We start from the raw sequence: 18,674 nt of genomic DNA on the forward strand, positions 1-18,674 counted from the left end.
TTGCCATCTTCAAGGGCCTCAGAAGTTTATGCTTTCAAGCTAACCAAGTGAAGTCCTTTTACAGAACTGAGCATGGCATCTAAACTGTTAACACTTAAAACCTTTTGTGAACACAAATGGCAAAATATAGGAGAGAAGAAACCCGGATTACTGTGAATTTGTATGTAATAAAAGTCATTAGAGCAGCACAAGTTCCCAAACTGTCGGATCAGCTGGAGTCATACAGCGGGTGCTCTACAACTGGTCTGAGCATTTCCTCGCAGGGACAGAACAACTCCCGTGTGTCAAAAAGATTAGATGCAGAGAAGCAGCACTTTGTGAGAGGTAACTGTAAAGAAATGGTTAGTAACAGCAATTCCACATTGTATCAATTTCACAGTAATAAGCATGTATTATATTTTCAATTGAAGGCCTTCAAGCTAATTAGCCACTAATTGTGACAAGAGGGGCACTGCATTAGCCAATTAGCCAATTAAATTGCCTAGTGGACTGAAAATCAGCAAGATGAGTAACATTGGAAAAGCTGCAAGTGAGAAGGCTCTGAAAATACCATCTGAATAAACAGGCTGTGTTGAGCAACCTGCTACCTTGGCAGAGAGTCGAGCTACTGGTGAATAAACTAAGAGGGAAGGCTCAGCATAACCGAATCTCCCCGAAGATCCACTCTAGTGGCCAGGCAAGTGAAGAACGCTACTAGGAACAACAGAGCAGCAGGATACTGCAGCAGCAGACTGATTGCTGGGAGAGTCTACAGGGAGAGATGCAACATGGGACAATAAAAAGTGAGTCTGAAGTGTCTAAGAAAGTTGTGAAAAAGGAGAAAAATGACGACAAATTTCAGCCACAGTATGAGATAGATTGTTAAAGTGAAATTAAAAAGGCAAGAATGAGCTAATCTAAAAAGTGGGGGGTTGGTGTTGTGTTGTTTTGTTTTTTTGTTCACTTTTGCAAATGAGTTCCAGGGCTCTACATTAACTCTTTCCCTCTGGACAGGGAAAAAGCAGAACTGTGCAAGAACGCATCGTAGCTACATATAAATCAGCAATCAAGACAGATGTGGAGGAGAGCTGAAACTGGCTTCCTGAACAGCACAGCAGATAGGCTGCAAAAACCCACCAAACCAACCAAAAACCAGAACACCCCACCCCAAAACTGCTTGAATGCCAGATGTCTGTGGTTAAGAGAACATGTAGATGTAAAATATAAATAAGATATCCCAGCAGATGATAGCTTGTTTGACTGGAAGTTAAGCAATCTGGGCAAACAAAACACATTAATGTAAAGCCCTGGTTTACAGTGTTAACAATTACCTTGTAAATAAACCAAGTGCCTTTTTTTTTCTCCACTCTCCAACCAACTTTCAGATCATTTCAAAAGCAACCAGGCTCATAGAAATAATTAAAGAAATAGGTAAAAACAGAACAGATACTACAACGTAAAGGAAAATAGAAGTATCTGGTGCGTAACTCACCTTATTAGAATGAACTGGCATATCACATATAGAGCACAGATGGGGATAACCCTTCGGTAAGAATCCATGGAAGTCTTCAATATTGCTATTTGGAGGAGCACCTCTCTTTTTCTCAAAGAGAGATCTCTCAGGACCAGGACCACGACCCATTCTGTCATACTCACTGTCAAATTTATGATAGTTATGCGAAGTCTCACCATAGAAAGATTCGTCCCTACACCTTTCTCCATCTCTTAATCTGTCATCTTCATAATCCATTCTGTCATAATAACCAGATTCTTGAGAACGACTTCCATGGTCATAGTCAACCACTGGGTTGAGACTAGGACCACGATCATCAAAGCTATCTCTTCTAAAATGCCTTTTTTCTTCCCAATCATCCCTAGGTACTCTGTACGGTGGTTCCCGTGCGGATGATCTGCCATCTCTACCATAACCTTCTTCAGCTCTCCTCCTTTTAAGTTGTAGAAGGATCTGAGGCAAGTTTTCAGGAGTGATCTTGTCCTCGGGATAGCGACTCAGTTCATCTAAGTCTCTAGCAGACAGACCAAAGCTGGCCAAAATGTTAGTGGCCTGGTCTGCGTCTCCACGGTGCTGAGAAGACAAAGGGAGCGGACCTCTACTTCCAATGTTAAATATAGACTGCAAATTATGGGAAGAGGTACTACCAGAAGACAGTGCACTATGAGATCCTTGTTGGTTCAATGAAGAACTCATCCCAAGATTCATTAAGCTAGCAAGGCGTGCAGTACCCTGGTTCATCCTTCCAAGAGATGGCATATTTAAAGACTGGGTAGCAGCAGCAAGAAGGCCTATTCCTGCAGAGAGGTCACGCCCATGACCTTGTGAATCCCTACTCAGAGATGACTGCTGGAATGACTTGGACATTGTAGAACTAGAGCTTGTCTACTTTATGGATCAAAAAAAAAATATATTTTTCCTCTTTTTTTTTTAAGATGGCTGAAAAGAGAGCTCACACTAGAAAGCTAGGCAAACTTCACTTCGAAAATGGTAACGCCAAGAAAGAGGATCAATAATGACTGCAGATCTTCTTCAAGCTGAGAAACACCAGACAATTCTGTAGAAAAACAAGCAGTTTTAGTCATAAATCCCTTGAAACAGATGCAGTTTTAAACTTATGCATCATGTTGATCTAAAAAAAAAAAAAACCAAAAACCCAAAACATTAAAAGATCTCAATCTTACAAGGCTTTTCATTACATAACTTAACAGATTCAAGAGGTACCCAGAGCCTACAAATATCATTTCAGATAAAAAAAAAATACAGCAGTGTTTCTGATACATGCTACTCCTCTTCTACAAAAAGCTACTTTCATACCGAAGACAAGTGAATTGCAGAAGTTTGGGATGTCTGAAAGCATCTCAAGTTTACAAGCATATAAGCCTTGATCTCTGGGTTAATGGTTTGGCTTATACCCTACGTTGTTGTGTCTGTGAGAAGACCACAAAAAACCCCAAACTTAAGCCCACAGAATCTGAGATGACTTTGGCATGTAACACATTTGAAAATGAAACCTATACCATCACAGAATAGGACAAAAGGAAGTTAAAAGCAAACTGAAGTTTGGGCAAAAAGTTTCTACTGTAAGACCTGGTAAAATGAGAGCAAACATAGCATTCAATCTTTATGCAGTAAAACTCAAATTACCGCTGTGAAGACAGATGTGAGCAAGAAAATAAGTGTTACATTTTGCAGGAAGTAAACAAGACCCCTTGCTCAAATTGCAGTCGTTACAGGTAACAGCACTCAGGAAGTGATTCTTTGTCATACTGCAGCTGTGACATCAGCCTGTACTTGCAGAGCTCAAGCTAACCAAGGGTCAGGCTCAGCTGTGGGATAGGAGCCCCAAGGAAAACCCTGCTCCTGCAGAAAGAGTTGCCAGGTGAGTCAGGAGATGGCACCACGCTCCAGCTGTCTCTGCAGCAAACCGCTGCTGCCTTGCTTCAGGCCTGACACTGACACAGCGACCACATGTGATAGTTAAAGACTCCAAGATAATGCTCCAAAGAGACAGATACCTGCCTCATGCCCCAGTGAATATTAACCTTGTATTTCAATATTTGTGTTCAACAGCATTTGCTTGAAGATTTAGCTCAATAGAGTATCAATATCCACAGTATAATTACAGTGCGATGTTCTTTATCTGTAGTGGAGAGCAAAAAAACTGTAACACTGCTCCCCAAACCCTCTTCAGCCTTGGGACAGATACACAAAATTTAAAGCAGTGCAACACACATAAAAACACTGCACTGGGAGTGAGCTGGTTTTAGGCCCCTGATGCAGTAAAGCCCTTTGAGATCTCTGCAGAGCAGTTGTGCTCCTCCAGCACTGCCTGTCAGAGGCACATCAAATGCATCAGCACTTGGAAAAAGAAACAGGTCCAAATTGCACAGCTCCAGATGAAGTCAGCTTCTAAGAGAGCAGGTACATTTGGGGAGGAATGGGAAAGACAAAACAAAACAAGGATTTTTCCTTGAAGAGAGCAGTTCTACAGAAAGCAATTTCTCTTGTACTGGAAACAAGAAAGAACATCAAGGTTATGAGTAGTCTCTAACCCTGCTGCCTACTCAATCCAGAGCCCTCTTTCAGTAGCACAAAGTTATATCAAGTTGAAAAGCACTTGGCAACAGAATGTTACAAACCTAAGCACTGATGTAGAAAAACAATGGATTCTGAAAGATTAGAAATGAGATACTCCCTGCCCCCAACTCCACCTTTGAAAACTGCTTTATAGAGTTTGCTACATATTCTGTTACCAGTACGTCTGAACTCAGCCATGCCTTTATGATCTAAATACGTTGAGGTGGTCAGAAGTAAGCTCAATTGTTTAATATTTAGTTAAGAACTAGAGATCAAGAAACATGGGGATGGTAAGTTTGAAAGCATCTGAGGCAGAAGACAGAAGTGCACTGGAGAAAGTTTGGAGGAAAACAGTAAAACAAGAACACAGGGAGAGTAAAGGAGGCAAAATCTCGGTGAGATACCCAGGACAAACTGCCCAAACTAAAGACCACCTGGATAGAAAGCATCTAAAAACTGCATTGTATAAAGCAAGACTCTTGAGGTCAAGCATGAGAGAAACACTAATATTCACCTGGATACCATGTTTTGTTTTATATAGAGTTATCTTCCAAGTACTTCATGACAATTTTACAAATCAATCCTTACTCTTTCCATTTTTTCAGATAAATTCCCTCCTGGTTCACACACATGCTCACAGAATGGTTTCAAGCTGAACTTACTAGGGTCTTCATAAATCAGGTACTCTAGAGGGCTTCACAGGCTAGACCCTGACAGTGATTCAGCAGACAACCACGGGGTCAGGCACAGTGCACCCTGCTGTTAATGCAAGGACCCACCGTTATTCAAGTTTTCTCTAGATCAGGAAAGTTCTCCACTCTTCCAAGCCACCCTTTCCCTTTGAACAGATGCTGGCTAATCCTCAGGTCCCAGTTCTCAATTGGGAGCTCATTGTCCACTGCTCTGGAGAGATTAGCAGAGAACAAACCCCATCACATCACAGGCTGGCAGGGAGCTGGGTGGCAAGGACCCTGGTGACATGCCATGCTGTCACCCCATGTACACAGGGAGGTTTTACATAACCACACCATGGTGGTGCTGCTCCTGCTGCTCATAAAAAGGGAAAGGCAATGGGAAAAATAAAAACTGGAGATAAAAACCCAAACACATAACAACAAAAAACCCCAAGACAATCTTATGAAAAAGCATGAAGTGGGACAGGAAGACAACTGCATGATGAAGATAGGATATAACCTTGGCTTTTGGTGTGCTAGCCAGGGAACTGCCTTACACCTGAGGTATTCAAGGGGAGGATTTCTGAAAACTAAGCTTCAGTTATGCTCCAAAATCTCTCTATTTACCCCATCACTGCCACCTCAGAACTGCTGCTCTTCTCTACTCCTAACCACCCCCATTCTTTAAGATCAGATGGAAGACAATAAAACAAGGTGAAGGAAGAGCCCTAAAATCCTACCAAGGAATGTTTAACTTCCATGTGGTCAGGTTTACTGGCTGAGTTCACTCAGGAAGGATTTCATGTCAGTATCTGATAGAGACAGGTTCCCAGGGCCCAATGCCAGCCTGGAAGCGCGTGTGCCATCGGCTGAGTCACGGCAACAAGATGAGTGTGACTGAACAAAGCTGTCTAAAGAACCAGACGTGATTTAGGCTGGTTGAAAGCGTTATGCTTAATTGTTCTTCAGCTCATTTCAGCTATACTGGGCACAGACATGCTTTTCAGATCTACACTTTTAAGATCTGCAGAAAGAAATTTGGCCATGTTAAAGACTTGAAAAAAAATCTGTTAATACAAAGCAATGTTGAAACAAGTTGAAAGGCAAACCGTTACTGGATTTCCAGACAAATGCAGGCAAACATTTTTAGATCTACAAGTTGCAGAAGAGTTTTCTGTAAAGTCAGACAACAAGAAATTTGGATCCTAGAGATATGCTGCTAGCAAAAGCCAAAATGAGGCCGATTTTCCAACACTATATACAGAAGGTGTTTCTTTGCACGTAAAACTGATTATAAACTCTACTCAATAGAACTCTGGCTCCACGTTAAGTGTTCTTGGAATACATGGATCATGTTGGATATGCTAACCCTGGATTATCATCTTTTATGGGACACCAGAAGGTTGAAAATAATTCCCTAACTCTCTGCTCCTTCTACCACTGTCTGTTCGAGTATTTTTTAACCTGTGTATACACACTATAGCTTTAATATTGATCTTGTTCTCACAACAACTCATCTTGTACTCATTCCTCTTTCCTTACTTATAGAAAAGTCTCAAAAAGGAAGGGGAAAAAAAATAAATCACTTTCTACTCAGTTTCACTTTCATTTCAATCCCAAAATTACACCAAGCATATGGAATTTAAGCATCACAATTATGGTGAAAACATTAAGCAATTTGCAAGCTGAAAACCAGCTCCAGTTTGTAGCAACTTGAGACTTAAGATTGTGCACCTTTGGGGAAAAAAGTCTCTAAGATGTTTTGCACCCACAATCCATGCTCTTGGGATAAGAATCTAGAGAGGTTTTCCACCCCTCCCTCATGTGTGACACTCATGCAGCCATCCATCTATTCCACTGTGGAAGGACTCATACTCTTTTCGGAGGAACTGTCACTAGCATATGGCAAAAAAGGTTACTGAGGGAAAAGATCTCAAGTCCAAGTGACAAATGTAGACAGCTCCCCTTGCTGCTCTGGGAATTAACAGTAATAAAACCAAAAACTTGCAAGGAAATGAGAAGCAGATGTTATCTGCTGAATGCAGTGGATTTGGAACCTAGGGGATTATTTAATCTTGGACAATACCAGAAAGGCCCCTGTCTTTCAAAGGCAAAGGAGGAATTGTCTAGCAGCCTTAGAGAAAATGCAGATTACCCCCCATTTCAGGTACCAGTATTCAGAGTGGTCATTTAATATTGTTGGTTCACATGCAAGAAAACTCATCCTGTCCAACTGAGCTCCAAAGGTCAGTGACCTCAAAAATCTAAGCAGCACCTGGCACATTGGATGCCTGTGCTTTTTCTTCTGTGCAGATCAGTCTGTCTCAGGCCCTGCAGAACAACTGCAAGAGTCTCATTTCTTAGCATTATGTTCAGCTTCATCTCAATGACTTGCTGGATCAGGGGAGTACATCATGAACTGAGATCTGAAGTTACTGTAGCAGATGACTGCTTCAGAACAAGACATATTATGCTAGAAAAAGACTTGTTTATAAATGAGGAATTAAAACAACTAGCTTAGCAATTAAGAACATTAAAAGAACTTAGTTCAAAGAATTTAGTTTTTAATATTTGAATGCACAAAAAGCAGCACTGTAGAAGACATGAATTTCCTGTTTCTGTAATATAATAAATTCAAACATTCTTCTTTCTGTAATACATACACAGGGGGAAAGTGCATTTATTCCTTCAGAGAAAGTGAAAAAAGGGTCCAAGGAACAGTACAGAAAAAGCAGAAGAGGCAAAAAAGGTACATTTTTAGAAAGAGAAAACAGAAACAGCCAGGAACATAAAGAATAACTATCATGGGTACTGACAGTTACCTCGATGGCTTCCATCCACTCCTTCCTACCAGTTTTAAGTCCACTCTTTGTCACTACCTTCAGAACTTCAACTCTGGAATAAGATAGATGCACACACAGGTTCCAGCACATATGAAAAGCTCCATGAAGCCACTAAGATCTGGTTGAACACAAGGCATCTGCCAAACCCAGAGTCACTGGGGAATGCAAGAGGACCTCAGGCTGGAAGCTGTGGTAATAATGAGCGTATGTTGCTGCGCTTGGCAGAGCAAGTAGACAATCGCTATTCATCCATGTCAGTTGTGGAGATGAATAGCCTGATGGGCACCAAAGCTCTGACAACAATCACAGCACATACCATCACTATTTCATAAAATAAACAGACCAAATCAGAGAGTTAATCACTGTAACAGAGAAGCCATTTTTACCTTTTCTTTCAAAGCCAAACCAGAACACTTCTGTATTGTGATGCAGTAGGTAATTTAAAAACCCTTCTGACTAATCAGCCAGTCTAAGTCTGCCTCCAGGCATTCCCAGAGCTGGGATAAAATCACATTCTTTCCTTGCTGAAATTTTGCATGAGGCTGTGCTGATGTATTCGAGTGGCAGAGAAGAATCAAGGGACTGTTTGCCTGGTTTTGTGCTCAAAATAAAAACCCTCTTATATAAATTATGGCTACAAATATAGGACTGAAACACTTGCAAACTTAATTAATTGGGAAATATCGTGGGGTATTTGGTTGTTTTTTTTGTTCAAGACTTGTTGACTTAGAGCACTGAGGAAGAATGCAAACAGCACAGAGGCTACACAAAAACACTCATAAATGAACAAATAAACTGAATGGGGATAATTTATCCGCAGCTTTGCTTCTAACGGCTTCTCACCCAGATTTGCTGGGCAACCTTGAGCACCATTAGGTGTTAAATTACAAAGTACCTCTGCATTCAGCAAAGCTCACAGCACAGACGCAGCAAGTCACAGAAGAGGGCTGGAGACACCATTTACTTACTTCCCTACAAACCTGTGAGAATTTTAAGTGCAGTCCTGAATAAAACAGGTGCGTCATATTTCTAGTTGTAAGGATCACAACACCATGACTCCTTAATGTAGTTCACAAACTCAAAGCCTGACTCTTCTTCCTTCCTCCTCAATTGGGTTTTAGCTTTTACCTTTAAGGACAAAGAGATTCACATTTTAAGAATGCCTTTAGAGATTTCTCTTGGTTATTTTCCCCATCATTTAGTGCTGGGATGTATGCAGCATCTAGATGTGTGCAAACGACTGCAAACTGAAGTTTTCCATGCATGCTAAGCTCAGAGAACTGCTCTAACACACACAAAAAGGCTCATGTGACACCGAGTCTCGCTAGAATCGTTAAGAAGCAATCAAACCCCTTTAATTTGTTCAGATGGAAATCTCTTTACCTAGTGCACAACGTCAAAATACAGCTACTGGTCTACCACTGAACATAAATAAGGCTTAAGTCCCAGTGTCCTCAAATGTAATTATTCTGGGGAATTCAATAATGAATCATTTTGTGGGGGTTCTGATCAAATTCAAGCCGCAAGTTCATTAATGTCCCGGTACCAGATTAATAAGTTTTTCCACTATGTACTGGGGGGGGGTGGGGGGTGGGGATTAAATCTATGCTTTTAATATATTAAAATTTACAATGTTTACGTTTCAAAGGTCAGAAAGATTAAACCATTGCTCAGCGTATCCTTTAGAAGAACGAGCAAAAAATGCTCCCTTTTCTGAAGCATGAAAACTACAGAGACTGCTTGAAGAGATGTACTTCCAACAAGAGCTGCTCCCTACTCATCTGCAAACGTGATAAACCCAAAGAATTTAAGGTTGAGTAAAAAGAAGAAAGCCTGTTCAACTGTTTAAAACAGATTCAGGTACTTTTTTCCCCAAAGGTGTGCTTTGTGGAAAGGAAAAGAGCCTCACATCGACAAGCATAAACACTTCATTTATCAGAACAAAGCCGTTCCTCGGGTTCCCAGAAAGTTCCTTTTAACTTTGGCTTGGTTTTCGGCATAAGCCAACTTTGTATCGCATTGTTTTAACTCTGGAAACAAAACACGTACACAAAAAGCACAGAACGTTATAACCCACCACAGGAGAGGAAAAAAAATCAATCGGTCCCTGCAGCGCGATTTGTAATCACAGCCTAAATTATATGAAAGTGAAACTGAGCAGAAAGAGGATGCTTCCACTGTATGTCTTAATGCTCGATTCATTAATTCTTAATGGCAGAAGAACATCAGAACCAGCAGTTTTGGAGACTAACAGCCATTAGAGACGTTAAGAAGGCCCGCATGATACTGACACGCCGTTAACCTTCCAAGTGAGGGTTTTGGGGGGCTGAGGAGCAAAGATGCCGACTCCAGAGCCTCAGCGGGAACCAGAGGCGCCGTCAGGGCGCTCCGGCGAAGTCTCAACCATCAGAGGAAGCCTGGGGCCACCCCCGAGAACATGTTTCTCGTGCCGAAACACCAAGCAGAACGCCTGCTTCCCGCCCTCGGAGAGCGCTGGGCACAGTCCGCGAGGCGGTCGAGGAAGGGGCACCCAGCCCGAAGCAACGCAGGCCGCGCATCGCCCTCGCGGCTGGCCCTGGCCCTTCCAGAACGCGGCGAAATATGGGGAGCTGCGGAGGGCCAGCAGGCCGGGCCAGGCCAGGCCAGGCCGTGCTTTGTTCGGGCCCGGCGGAGGCCGCACGGCACGGCACGGCACGGCACGGCCGCAGTACCAGCAGGCAGCGGGCGGGGGCGCTGGGTGCGGGGACGGCCTGTGGGGCAGCCAGCGGGGCCGCGCACCGGCCGGCCCAGGCCCGCCGCTCCCGCATGCGCGCTGCCGCCGCGCACCGGTCCCTCTCCCCCGCCCCCCTGCCCGCGGCCGCTCCTAACGGTCGCTTCCCCCTCTCCTCTCCTCCCTCTTTCACAGAGCGGCGACCGCCGCCGCCAGTTCCCAACATGGCGGCGGGCCGTAGGCGGCCGCAGCGCTGCTCCTACCTGAGGACCGAGGGCAGCGGCAAGGGAGAGCGACGGCGCCTCCCGTTCGCTGTGGGAGTAGCGGCGGGGAGAGACGGACGGAGGGACTGCGGGGAGAAGGGAAGGAGGGAGGGAGGGAGGCGGCTGCGGTCGCCCCGCAAACGTCTCGCCGCGCTCGCGAGAGCACGCCCGCCCGCTGCCCGCCCGCTCACGTGCCCGGCGGCGGCCGCCCCGCTCCGTGCCTCCGCCCCGCTCCGTTCCGCCTGACGACGGCCGCCCGCTCTGCTGTGCTCTGCTCCGCCCCGCCCTCCGTGTGTGGATGTGGCCGGGAGGTGAGAGAGGAGGAGGAAGAGAAGGCGGTGCTGACCGGCCCGCGTCTCGCGAGAGGTAGGGGCCGCTTACCCTGCTCTCGCGAGAGGGGCGCCACGCCGTGAAGCGCCAGGCCGCCGCCGGGACCCCGCTCATTGTCCGCGCGCTCCCGCGGGGGCCGATGGAAATGCGCGCGGGGGCGGCGCCCGCTTGTTCCACCGATCGAAACACCCCCCCCAACCCCCGCCTCGCGCTGGGGTTGAGGGAAGCGGCGGGAGGGGAAGGGAGAGGGGTAGCGCCTCGCGGCTGCCCTGAGCCTTCTCTGCGCCCGTGCAGCTCTGCTGTTGTGGAGCGATGTGAGGGCACAAGAAGGAGGCGAGTCCCAGGGTCGGTGGCCTCCGAATTTCCCTCCCTCAGGTAAACCCGGGTCCCCGCCCTGGAGGAGGGAAGCCTCAGGTAGAGACAGGGCTCCCCTGAGGGTGAGTGCCAGCTGCTGCGTCTCCGTGGCTGGAACGGAGGAGGAACGAGTAACACCAGCCAAGCGCCAAATAATACGTATTGCTGACTGCCGCTTGGCTTTTTTAAGCCCCAAAGAGCTGTTAGGTCCGCGATAGGGCAGACAGTCCCAGTCCCTGCAGCTCCCTAGGCCGTGCTCTGTCAGCCTGAGCCTAAGGCTTGCTCTCCCCTGCACAGCGAAGGGACACCATCTCTGGAACAGTTCAAACAATGGGCTCTCGGTGCCTCTTGAGTTCAGTAGAAGATTCTGGTAAGACCCCTCCAGCTTAACGTCTGAGGACTGCCTTTTCCTCCAAGCCAATATTGCCACCTTCTGCTGTGTGAGGGAAGTTCACCTCTCCTGTGCTTTAGAGCAGAGCAGAATAGAATAAACCAGGTTGGAAGAGACCTTTGAGATCATCGAGTCCAACCTATCACCCAACACCACCCAGTCAACTAAACCATGGCACCAAGCACCCCATCCAGTCTCTTCCTAAACACCTCCAGTGATGGTGACTCCACCACCTCCCTGGCCATTTCAATGGCCCATCACTCTTTCTGTGAAGAACTTCTTCCTAACATCCAGCCTAAACATCCCTGGCACAGCTTGAGACTGTGTCCTCTTAGATTGCTTCAGCTTTTGACCGAGGGAGTCCTCGTACCACCAGGCACATAGTATTTATGCTTTGAAAGCCTCTCATTGTCAGTATCTTGCTTTCCAGTTTCATTTCATGGCTAAGGAACCAGTTTCTCCCATCATCTTGGAAGCTGCTGTCTTCCAGCAGCTGTACAAAGGTGAAGCAGTGTGGCAGTCCCCAGGGGAAAAGAAAAACCTGCCCTTTGAATTCATCACAGGCTGGTTTTTCTTTCGTTCTCTGTATGTGGCTGCAGAGAACAATCAAACAGTAACACAGAAGGTATTTGACAAACCCAGGGTGCAAAATACATGTTGAGATAATATGAGAGTGCTCAGAGAACAATCACAAGAAATTCAGCTCTCTTAACAAGCTCAGGAAAACGAACAATTAAGTGCTCAACAGCAAATGCATAAATCTAAGTTAACAATACCTCTGTGCTCCGGTAAAAGCAAAGCACCCTGATGAAATGTAAAGCAGCTGAGCCACTTTTGCCCAGTGCAAGTCATCTATAGATTGCAAAATACATGGTGCTAATAAACAGAATCATAAATCAAGTTTGTACCTCCTGAGTACCAAAGTGAGCCCTGCTCCATTTCCCTTCATTTCAGTGCCAGTACTTTGTTCCTCTTGGAGAACAAGGGTTCTCCATTTCTTTTGTTGGCCTTTGGTCAAGGCACCGAACCAGGAGCAAAGTGAACCTTTTTGACCTTTATTGATCGCATTCACGCTGCAGAAGACACCACAGGGCACTGGCCCTGTTGACACAGCTGTTGTGCTGATGCAGACCTCCAGTTCCCTAAGCTCCTACTTGGACTGATCACTGGAGAACATTTATGACATTCCCGTGTGTTTTCTTCTCCAGAAAAGCAGTACCCTTGCAGCTGCCTGGGACCTGTGGGGCCTCAGAGGAACCCTCATGCATTGAGCAGAGTTCTGCCACCATTCCTAAGCACCCTGATGGGATAACCACCCCTGCCAGCAGAATCCTTGTCCTTTTCCTTTTTTTTTGTTACAGTCTGGGGCTCAGCCCTGAAACAAATGGACTAGAGCTTTATCACAGAAACAGTTTTTCAAGGAAATAAGCCAGCCAGCATGTATTTATAGTCCAGAGAGCACATGCTTTATGTGGCTGACAGTGTACATTCCTCATTTTTTGTCAGCTTCAGAAGTACCTGGTACAGAGGCAGAGCCTCTGACAGTGAGCTTGTTTATTGGCAGGCAGCAGCCCACACCAAAGGCAGCAGGGCACCACTGCTCCCCTCCTGGGTGAGTGCTGGGCACACTGTAAATCCTTAGGAAACCTGGCCAAGGCAGCCAACAGCATCCTGCCCTGTATCAGTAACAGTCTGGCCAGCAGGACTAGGGTATGGATCAACCTCCTGTACTCACCACAGACTTTATTTCCTTCCACAGGTCAGGACTGGGTCCAGTCTTGTTCAACATCTTTAACAACCTGGATCAAAGCACAGAGTGCCCCACCCCCAGCCCATTTGCTGATGATAGAAAACAGAGTGGCTGCCATTCAGCCAAACCTGGACACACCATAGAGCTAGTTGGAGAGGAACCTCATGAAGTTCACCAAAGGCAAGTGTCTTGGACCTACCCCTAGGGGAGAAGTTACTCCATGCACCAGTACAGGTGAGGGGCTGACCTGCTGGGAAGCAGCTCTGAGAAGGACCTGGGAGCACTGGTGGACAAGTTCACCATAAACCAGCCATGTGCTCTCACAGCCAAGAAAGCAGATGGTCTGGAGTGTGGCTAGCAGGTTGAGGGACTTTCACCTCCCCCTCTACCCTGCCCTGGCAGTCACATCTGGAGCACTGGGTCCAGTTCAAGAGATTAGGAACTACTGGAGAGAGACCAGCAGAGGCTACAAAGCTTCTGAGGGGCTTGGAACATCTCTTTGAGGAGGAAAGGCTGAGAGCCCTGGGAGTGTTGAGCCTGGAAAAGAGCATCCCTAGAGAGGATCTGATGAAGGCTCAGCAAGAGCTAAAGGGTAAGGGGATGAGGTCAGACCCATCTCAGTAGTACCAGGTGACAGGACAAGGCAATGAGCAAACTGGAATCCAGGAGGTTCCATCTGAACAGGAGAAACTTGTTTGGTGTGAGGGTGCTGGAACTCTGTAGCAGGCTGCCCAGAGAGTTTGTGGAGTCTCCTCTGGAGATTCCAACCCCCCTGGCCATTATGATCCTGGGCAAGCTGCTGTGGGTGCCCTGCTTTAGCAGGGGGCTTGGGCTGGATGATCTCCAGAGGTCCCTTCCAACCCTACAATTCTGTGACAATGTAATTTATGAAAAGCATGAAACTCCTCATCTCCTTGCAAGTGCCAGAGAAAAAGAAACCTACCCTGGCAGCAGAAGCCATGGAGGAGGGCACGAGCCACCCAGGGCCACACTCCTGCCTCTTCAATCTCCCACAGACAAGAACACAACCTGCTGTACCCCCTGACCTTAATGATAATGAAACCCCAAATGAGACAGGTTCAAATATAAATAAGTTTAATAAATAGAGGTAATAGACAATTGTTATCTCTTCTTGCTGTTATTTGTGCAATTCCTCTTACACCTTGCCGCCAAGCCACTCCTGACAGTTCCACTTACTACACCCAGGCCCTAAACACTTCTCCAGCAGTCTAATAGAGGAAGTTTCCATCTTCTCTTTCAAATGAGGATTTTCAAAACAGCACCAACAGGTTGCTCTTTCTTCTGACAAAGTGCTGCTGCCACTCCAGCAAGACCCTGTCTGCAGCAAAACACACAAACCATTTGCTTTTAATTAAAACCCACCAAGAAAAAGTTAGCAGGAGCATCTCTCAAGACCTCAAATTCAACACTGAGCACTTAATTAGCTTTCATTTTTATACAGAAAGATGCAGCATTAAGCAAAACATCTGCCACAGAATTTATTACTTTCTGACTGTGCACTGTCTGCATCCAATCTAGGATTAACTCCACCGAGCAGGAGTTACTCCACTCTCAGGCATGCAGCGTGCTGCCAAAACCTGGCATCGTGCAGCGCTAAGACAGCGCCGCTGGTGCCAGGAGCAGCTTGGCAGCACATTGTTCTCCCAGCAGTGTAACACTATCACAGGCACTGAGCAGCAATATGTAGCTGACCACTGCTGGGTGAAACAGGACTCAGTAGGAAGTTTTGAAAGGACAGAAGTAGTGGCCTGAAGTACATCTCTCTGGTAGTGTGGGCCTGGCTTCCAACCCCTCCTCTCATCAGGGCTTCTTGCAGCAATGGGAAGCACAGCATGCTTCACTAGAAATAACAGGTTATTTCCACCCTGCAGCACCAGAGGATGGCCAAACAGCCCATTCACAAGCCCGCAGAAGCCATTTAGTTTACTCAGCATGCCAGAGCAGTCTTTTTGCCCATCTCCCTTTGCTGGCCTGAGGCAGGATCTCACTCATACCTCAGATGGCTCTCCCCGTGCCTCACATGCAGGCTATTTATTGGCATCTCCTCTCCACAGGCAGGACTCAGAGGTTCTCTTAAACAAAAGCCAGTAGTGAGGACCTGTTACAGAGGGCTGCATCTTCCAGACAGCTCTGCCACGATGACCTCCGAGTTATAGCCATCCCTTCACACACACTTGAGCTGTGGTATCAGCTGGGAGCCCTGAAGAGAACACAAGAGAAACATCACTTGAAACATTCAATTAATTAAGTCCCTATTAATAGAGCTAAACTGCTGGGATGTGGCTTGCAGAAGGGAGAAAAATTAAACTGAACAGCAGGCTGAGAAACTACTTCTAAACAGCACAGCCTGAAGAAATTACCCTTCGGTCCCTCGGCCTCACAGGCCAGCCAGCGCGGGCCGCCAGGCACGACCGCCCTGCGGCCGTTGTGACAATTAAGAAAAGGGAAAGAGTTCACCTTTTCCGTCGTCAAAGACCCAGAGAAGGATGAAGCACCCCAGGCCTCCAGCAGGAGACCGAGTGCCCCCCACCTCGCGGCGGCCAGGCCGAGGGGATCCCGGCACAACCAATGGCGACCGGCGCACGGGAGTCCGGCGCCTCCACAGCCCCTCGTGGCGGCAGGGGACGGGGGGAGCCCCGGCGCCAAACCTCCCTTCGCCTCCTGGCAAGGGCCAAGCCGCATCTCACGACGCCCCTCACGATGAGAGGAGCCCGGACAGCTCACCTCACAGCAGGAGAATCCCGGCGCCTGTACTTCCCCTAGGAGTGACCATGCCGGCTCCAGCACACCACCATTTCCCATGGCGGCAGCCGCCGAAAGAGGCCAGGCCCTCCTCCTCCGCCGCCCAGGTGGTTCCGCAGGCACCGCCCACTCGCCTCGGCCACTCCCCTGGGGCGGCCCCGTCCCGCCCCGGCGCGGGGGGCGGAGGCAGGCCCCGGCAAGGCCTGGTGGCCACGCTGGATGAGAGCTCACCGAGAAGAGTCGTGGAAAAGAACAAAAAGCAGCGGGGACGGCACGGCTCTACCTGCTTCTTCGTGTGAGGAGTTGGAACAAGTTATTAGCTTGTATCTCGTCACGCAGTGCTCGCAGGAGCAAATCCAGCCTGTCACCGTCCCCAGCTACCATAAACAAGTAGGGTTGTTAAAGTGCAAGCTTGTCATCAGGGCTAATGCCCCACAGCTGCTCTGCAGTCGGGCTGGATGTCATAACCAGGTGCCCAAAGGAAGCGGGGCCGCAGGCTACGCAGCTTGTCCTGCAGCCGTGTACTGGGTTTTGTTCCCGCTCCCACAGTGCTGCTTCTGCCCGAGGCTCTGACCCTCAGCGCAGCTGCTGCTGAGCCACAGCCAGCCAGGTACGGAAGGCTCAGGGTATGGAGCCTGGAGATGCAGAAGAGCAGGAGACCCAGGGCAGGCAGTGAGTTCTCAGGCGTGGGCAGCTTTGGAGCTGAGGATAACATTAAAGCGTGGCTCTTGCTGTTACAGGATCTCCCGACACTGGTCTGTCCCATCTTAGGCCTGCAGCACGTTTTTGAAGCATCACAGCTCCACGCTACTGCAGGTCCCATGAGCAGATGAGCTATGCCAGCAGAGAGTGGGTTCATGTCCTGATTTAACCCATCCTGCTAATTTACAGGAGCAAAATCTCCTGGGTGTGATCCCTCCTTTAGTCTGTAACCCAGTGTTCACACAACAGGGGTTAGACAGGCTTCTGGAGCCTGCTGAGCTGCTCTGAACACAGAGGGCTGCGTTGGGATGCAGGGAGTTCAAGGGAGGCTGTGTCTAGACTCGAGGAGCTCTTCTGAGAGCTGACTGTGCTTTTGTTGTGTGCTAGCTGATATCTCTGGCTTGAAACAAAGTGCCTCAGCCCCTTCAGTCCCCAGTGTGGTACTTGCAATGAGAAAAGAAGGCTGTGCTTAGCTTCCATCAGGCTAGGAGGAGTAACAGGTCAAGCAGGGCTCTTGGTATCAAAGATGTTTGCTGACATCAGCTATGGCCTGGGAGAGAGGGAAGGCCAACACAGCTAGGCAGAGGAAGCCACCATGAAGCCAGCTCTCAGGTGGTCAAGCCAATGCTGTGGACATTGCTGGGGAACTGCTGTAGGCAATGGCCCTTATCACTTTGAACCAGAGGTTCTCCCACCATAGCTAGCACTGCATCCTTCCATGCTGAGAAGGAGAATTAGCCCTCAGCACCTGAGGAGAGACCCAAGTCAGATTCTTCAGCCTGGAAAAAAATTGCTTTTGTAGACAGATAATGGAACTAGAGAGAAAAATATTAAAAGAATTAATTACTTCTTTGGGGCCTATTTAATCTGACATCATTGTGGTTGGACTTGATGATCTGAAAGGTCCCTTCCAGCCAAAATGAGTCTCTGATTCTATGATTTCCACTCTCTCAAAGCAAGGATAGAGGCTTTACTATTATAGACAAATTTGCTCTTAGCTCCTAGCTTGTTAAACTGGGGTGTTTTGGGGCTTTCCATCCATCTGACCATAAGCCACCTGGCTCTACAGAGGGAACCCTGCAATTCCCACTTCCATCTAACACCACAAGATGGCATTACAGCCTTAAAAGTTGAGCTGGCTCTGCTGATGCTCGGAAATCTTTCCCACACCCTGGGGTGCCCAACCCCAGCAGCAGCTGTGGACTTGGCCCCACCTACTGAGCTCCTCCACCAGCTCCCAGCCCCTGACACTTGCCTTTAATCACGGCTCCTTCATTCCAAGGCTAAGCTTTGACACAGCTGACAGTGGTGAAGTGTTGCAGCCCTCACTCCCACGACGTGAGCCATCTAATGCCACTGATTGAAGATGGTTATAGTTTTGACAGTCAATGGCATGCAGAGCACTTTAATTTTGACCTGCATCACCTCCAGCTCTTCCAGGGCCTCCTCTACCCCCCGAGGAGTCACCACCAATCAGACCAAGCAGCGAAGTAGTTTGAGACAGGCCTGAAGGGAGCGAAGGGCGAGGCGTGAGCAAAAGGCAGCCGATTCACTTTGCTGCAAAGCGCTGGCAGATTTAGAACTGCCTTTGATTTGCCTAAGAACGGTTTGGGAGAGCAACCACCAGCCTTGCAATAATTTACAGCTCTAAAGTAATTGTGAAAGAAAGAGAAAAATCACTCTTCTTAGGCATAATTTAACAAAAATCCCAGCTCATTCGGAGTTAGTTGCAGAAAGACTCAGTGCCATTTGTTATGCCCTCTGCATACCCACCGCTACCTCTGTAGCCCTATTAAGCTCAGCTGTGAGGCTTTATCACTCC

The 18,674-nt window shown here is 47.5% G+C and overlaps 1 protein-coding gene, 1 long non-coding RNA gene and 1 other non-coding gene across 6 annotated transcripts in view; all 3 read right to left on the bottom strand.

The window, feature by feature from the left end:
* Nucleotides 1–10,775, bottom strand: part of MATR3 (matrin 3) — a 30,549-nt gene extending 19,774 nt beyond the window's left edge. For 2 of the 4 annotated variants that reach the window (XM_068157751.1, XM_068157735.1), the window contains exons 1-2: nucleotides 10,563–10,652; nucleotides 1,472–2,549 (exon numbers count right to left, since the gene is read on the bottom strand). In XM_068157751.1, the coding sequence (XP_068013852.1) occupies nucleotides 1,472–2,359 (888 nt within the window). In that variant the 5' untranslated portion in view covers nucleotides 2,360–2,549; nucleotides 10,563–10,652. Of the gene's footprint in view, nucleotides 1–1,471; nucleotides 2,550–7,568; nucleotides 7,716–10,562; nucleotides 10,653–10,757 lie in introns of those variants that run through there. The other 2 variants (XM_068157743.1, XM_068157759.1) reach the window with 2 other exon arrangements.
* Nucleotides 10,776–14,465: 3,690 nt separating this feature from the next.
* LOC137450845 (uncharacterized) lies at nucleotides 14,466–16,242 on the bottom strand. Its single transcript, XR_010989663.1, has 3 exons — nucleotides 16,133–16,242; nucleotides 15,403–15,608; nucleotides 14,466–14,726 (listed from the first exon to the last, which is right to left on the bottom strand). It is a non-coding gene; the product is annotated as an uncharacterized lncRNA (long non-coding RNA).
* LOC137454056 (small nucleolar RNA SNORA74) lies at nucleotides 14,907–15,110 on the bottom strand. Its single transcript, XR_010990529.1, has one exon. It is a non-coding gene; the product is annotated as a small nucleolar RNA SNORA74 (small nucleolar RNA).
* Nucleotides 16,243–18,674: the final 2,432 nt, after the last annotated feature.

This window comes from Melanerpes formicivorus, unplaced genomic scaffold, assembly GCF_026170545.1.
Source record: "Melanerpes formicivorus ecotype bairdi unplaced genomic scaffold, bMelFor1.0.p_v2 SCAF_2, whole genome shotgun sequence".
NCBI classification, from domain to species: domain Eukaryota; kingdom Metazoa; phylum Chordata; class Aves; order Piciformes; family Picidae; genus Melanerpes; species Melanerpes formicivorus.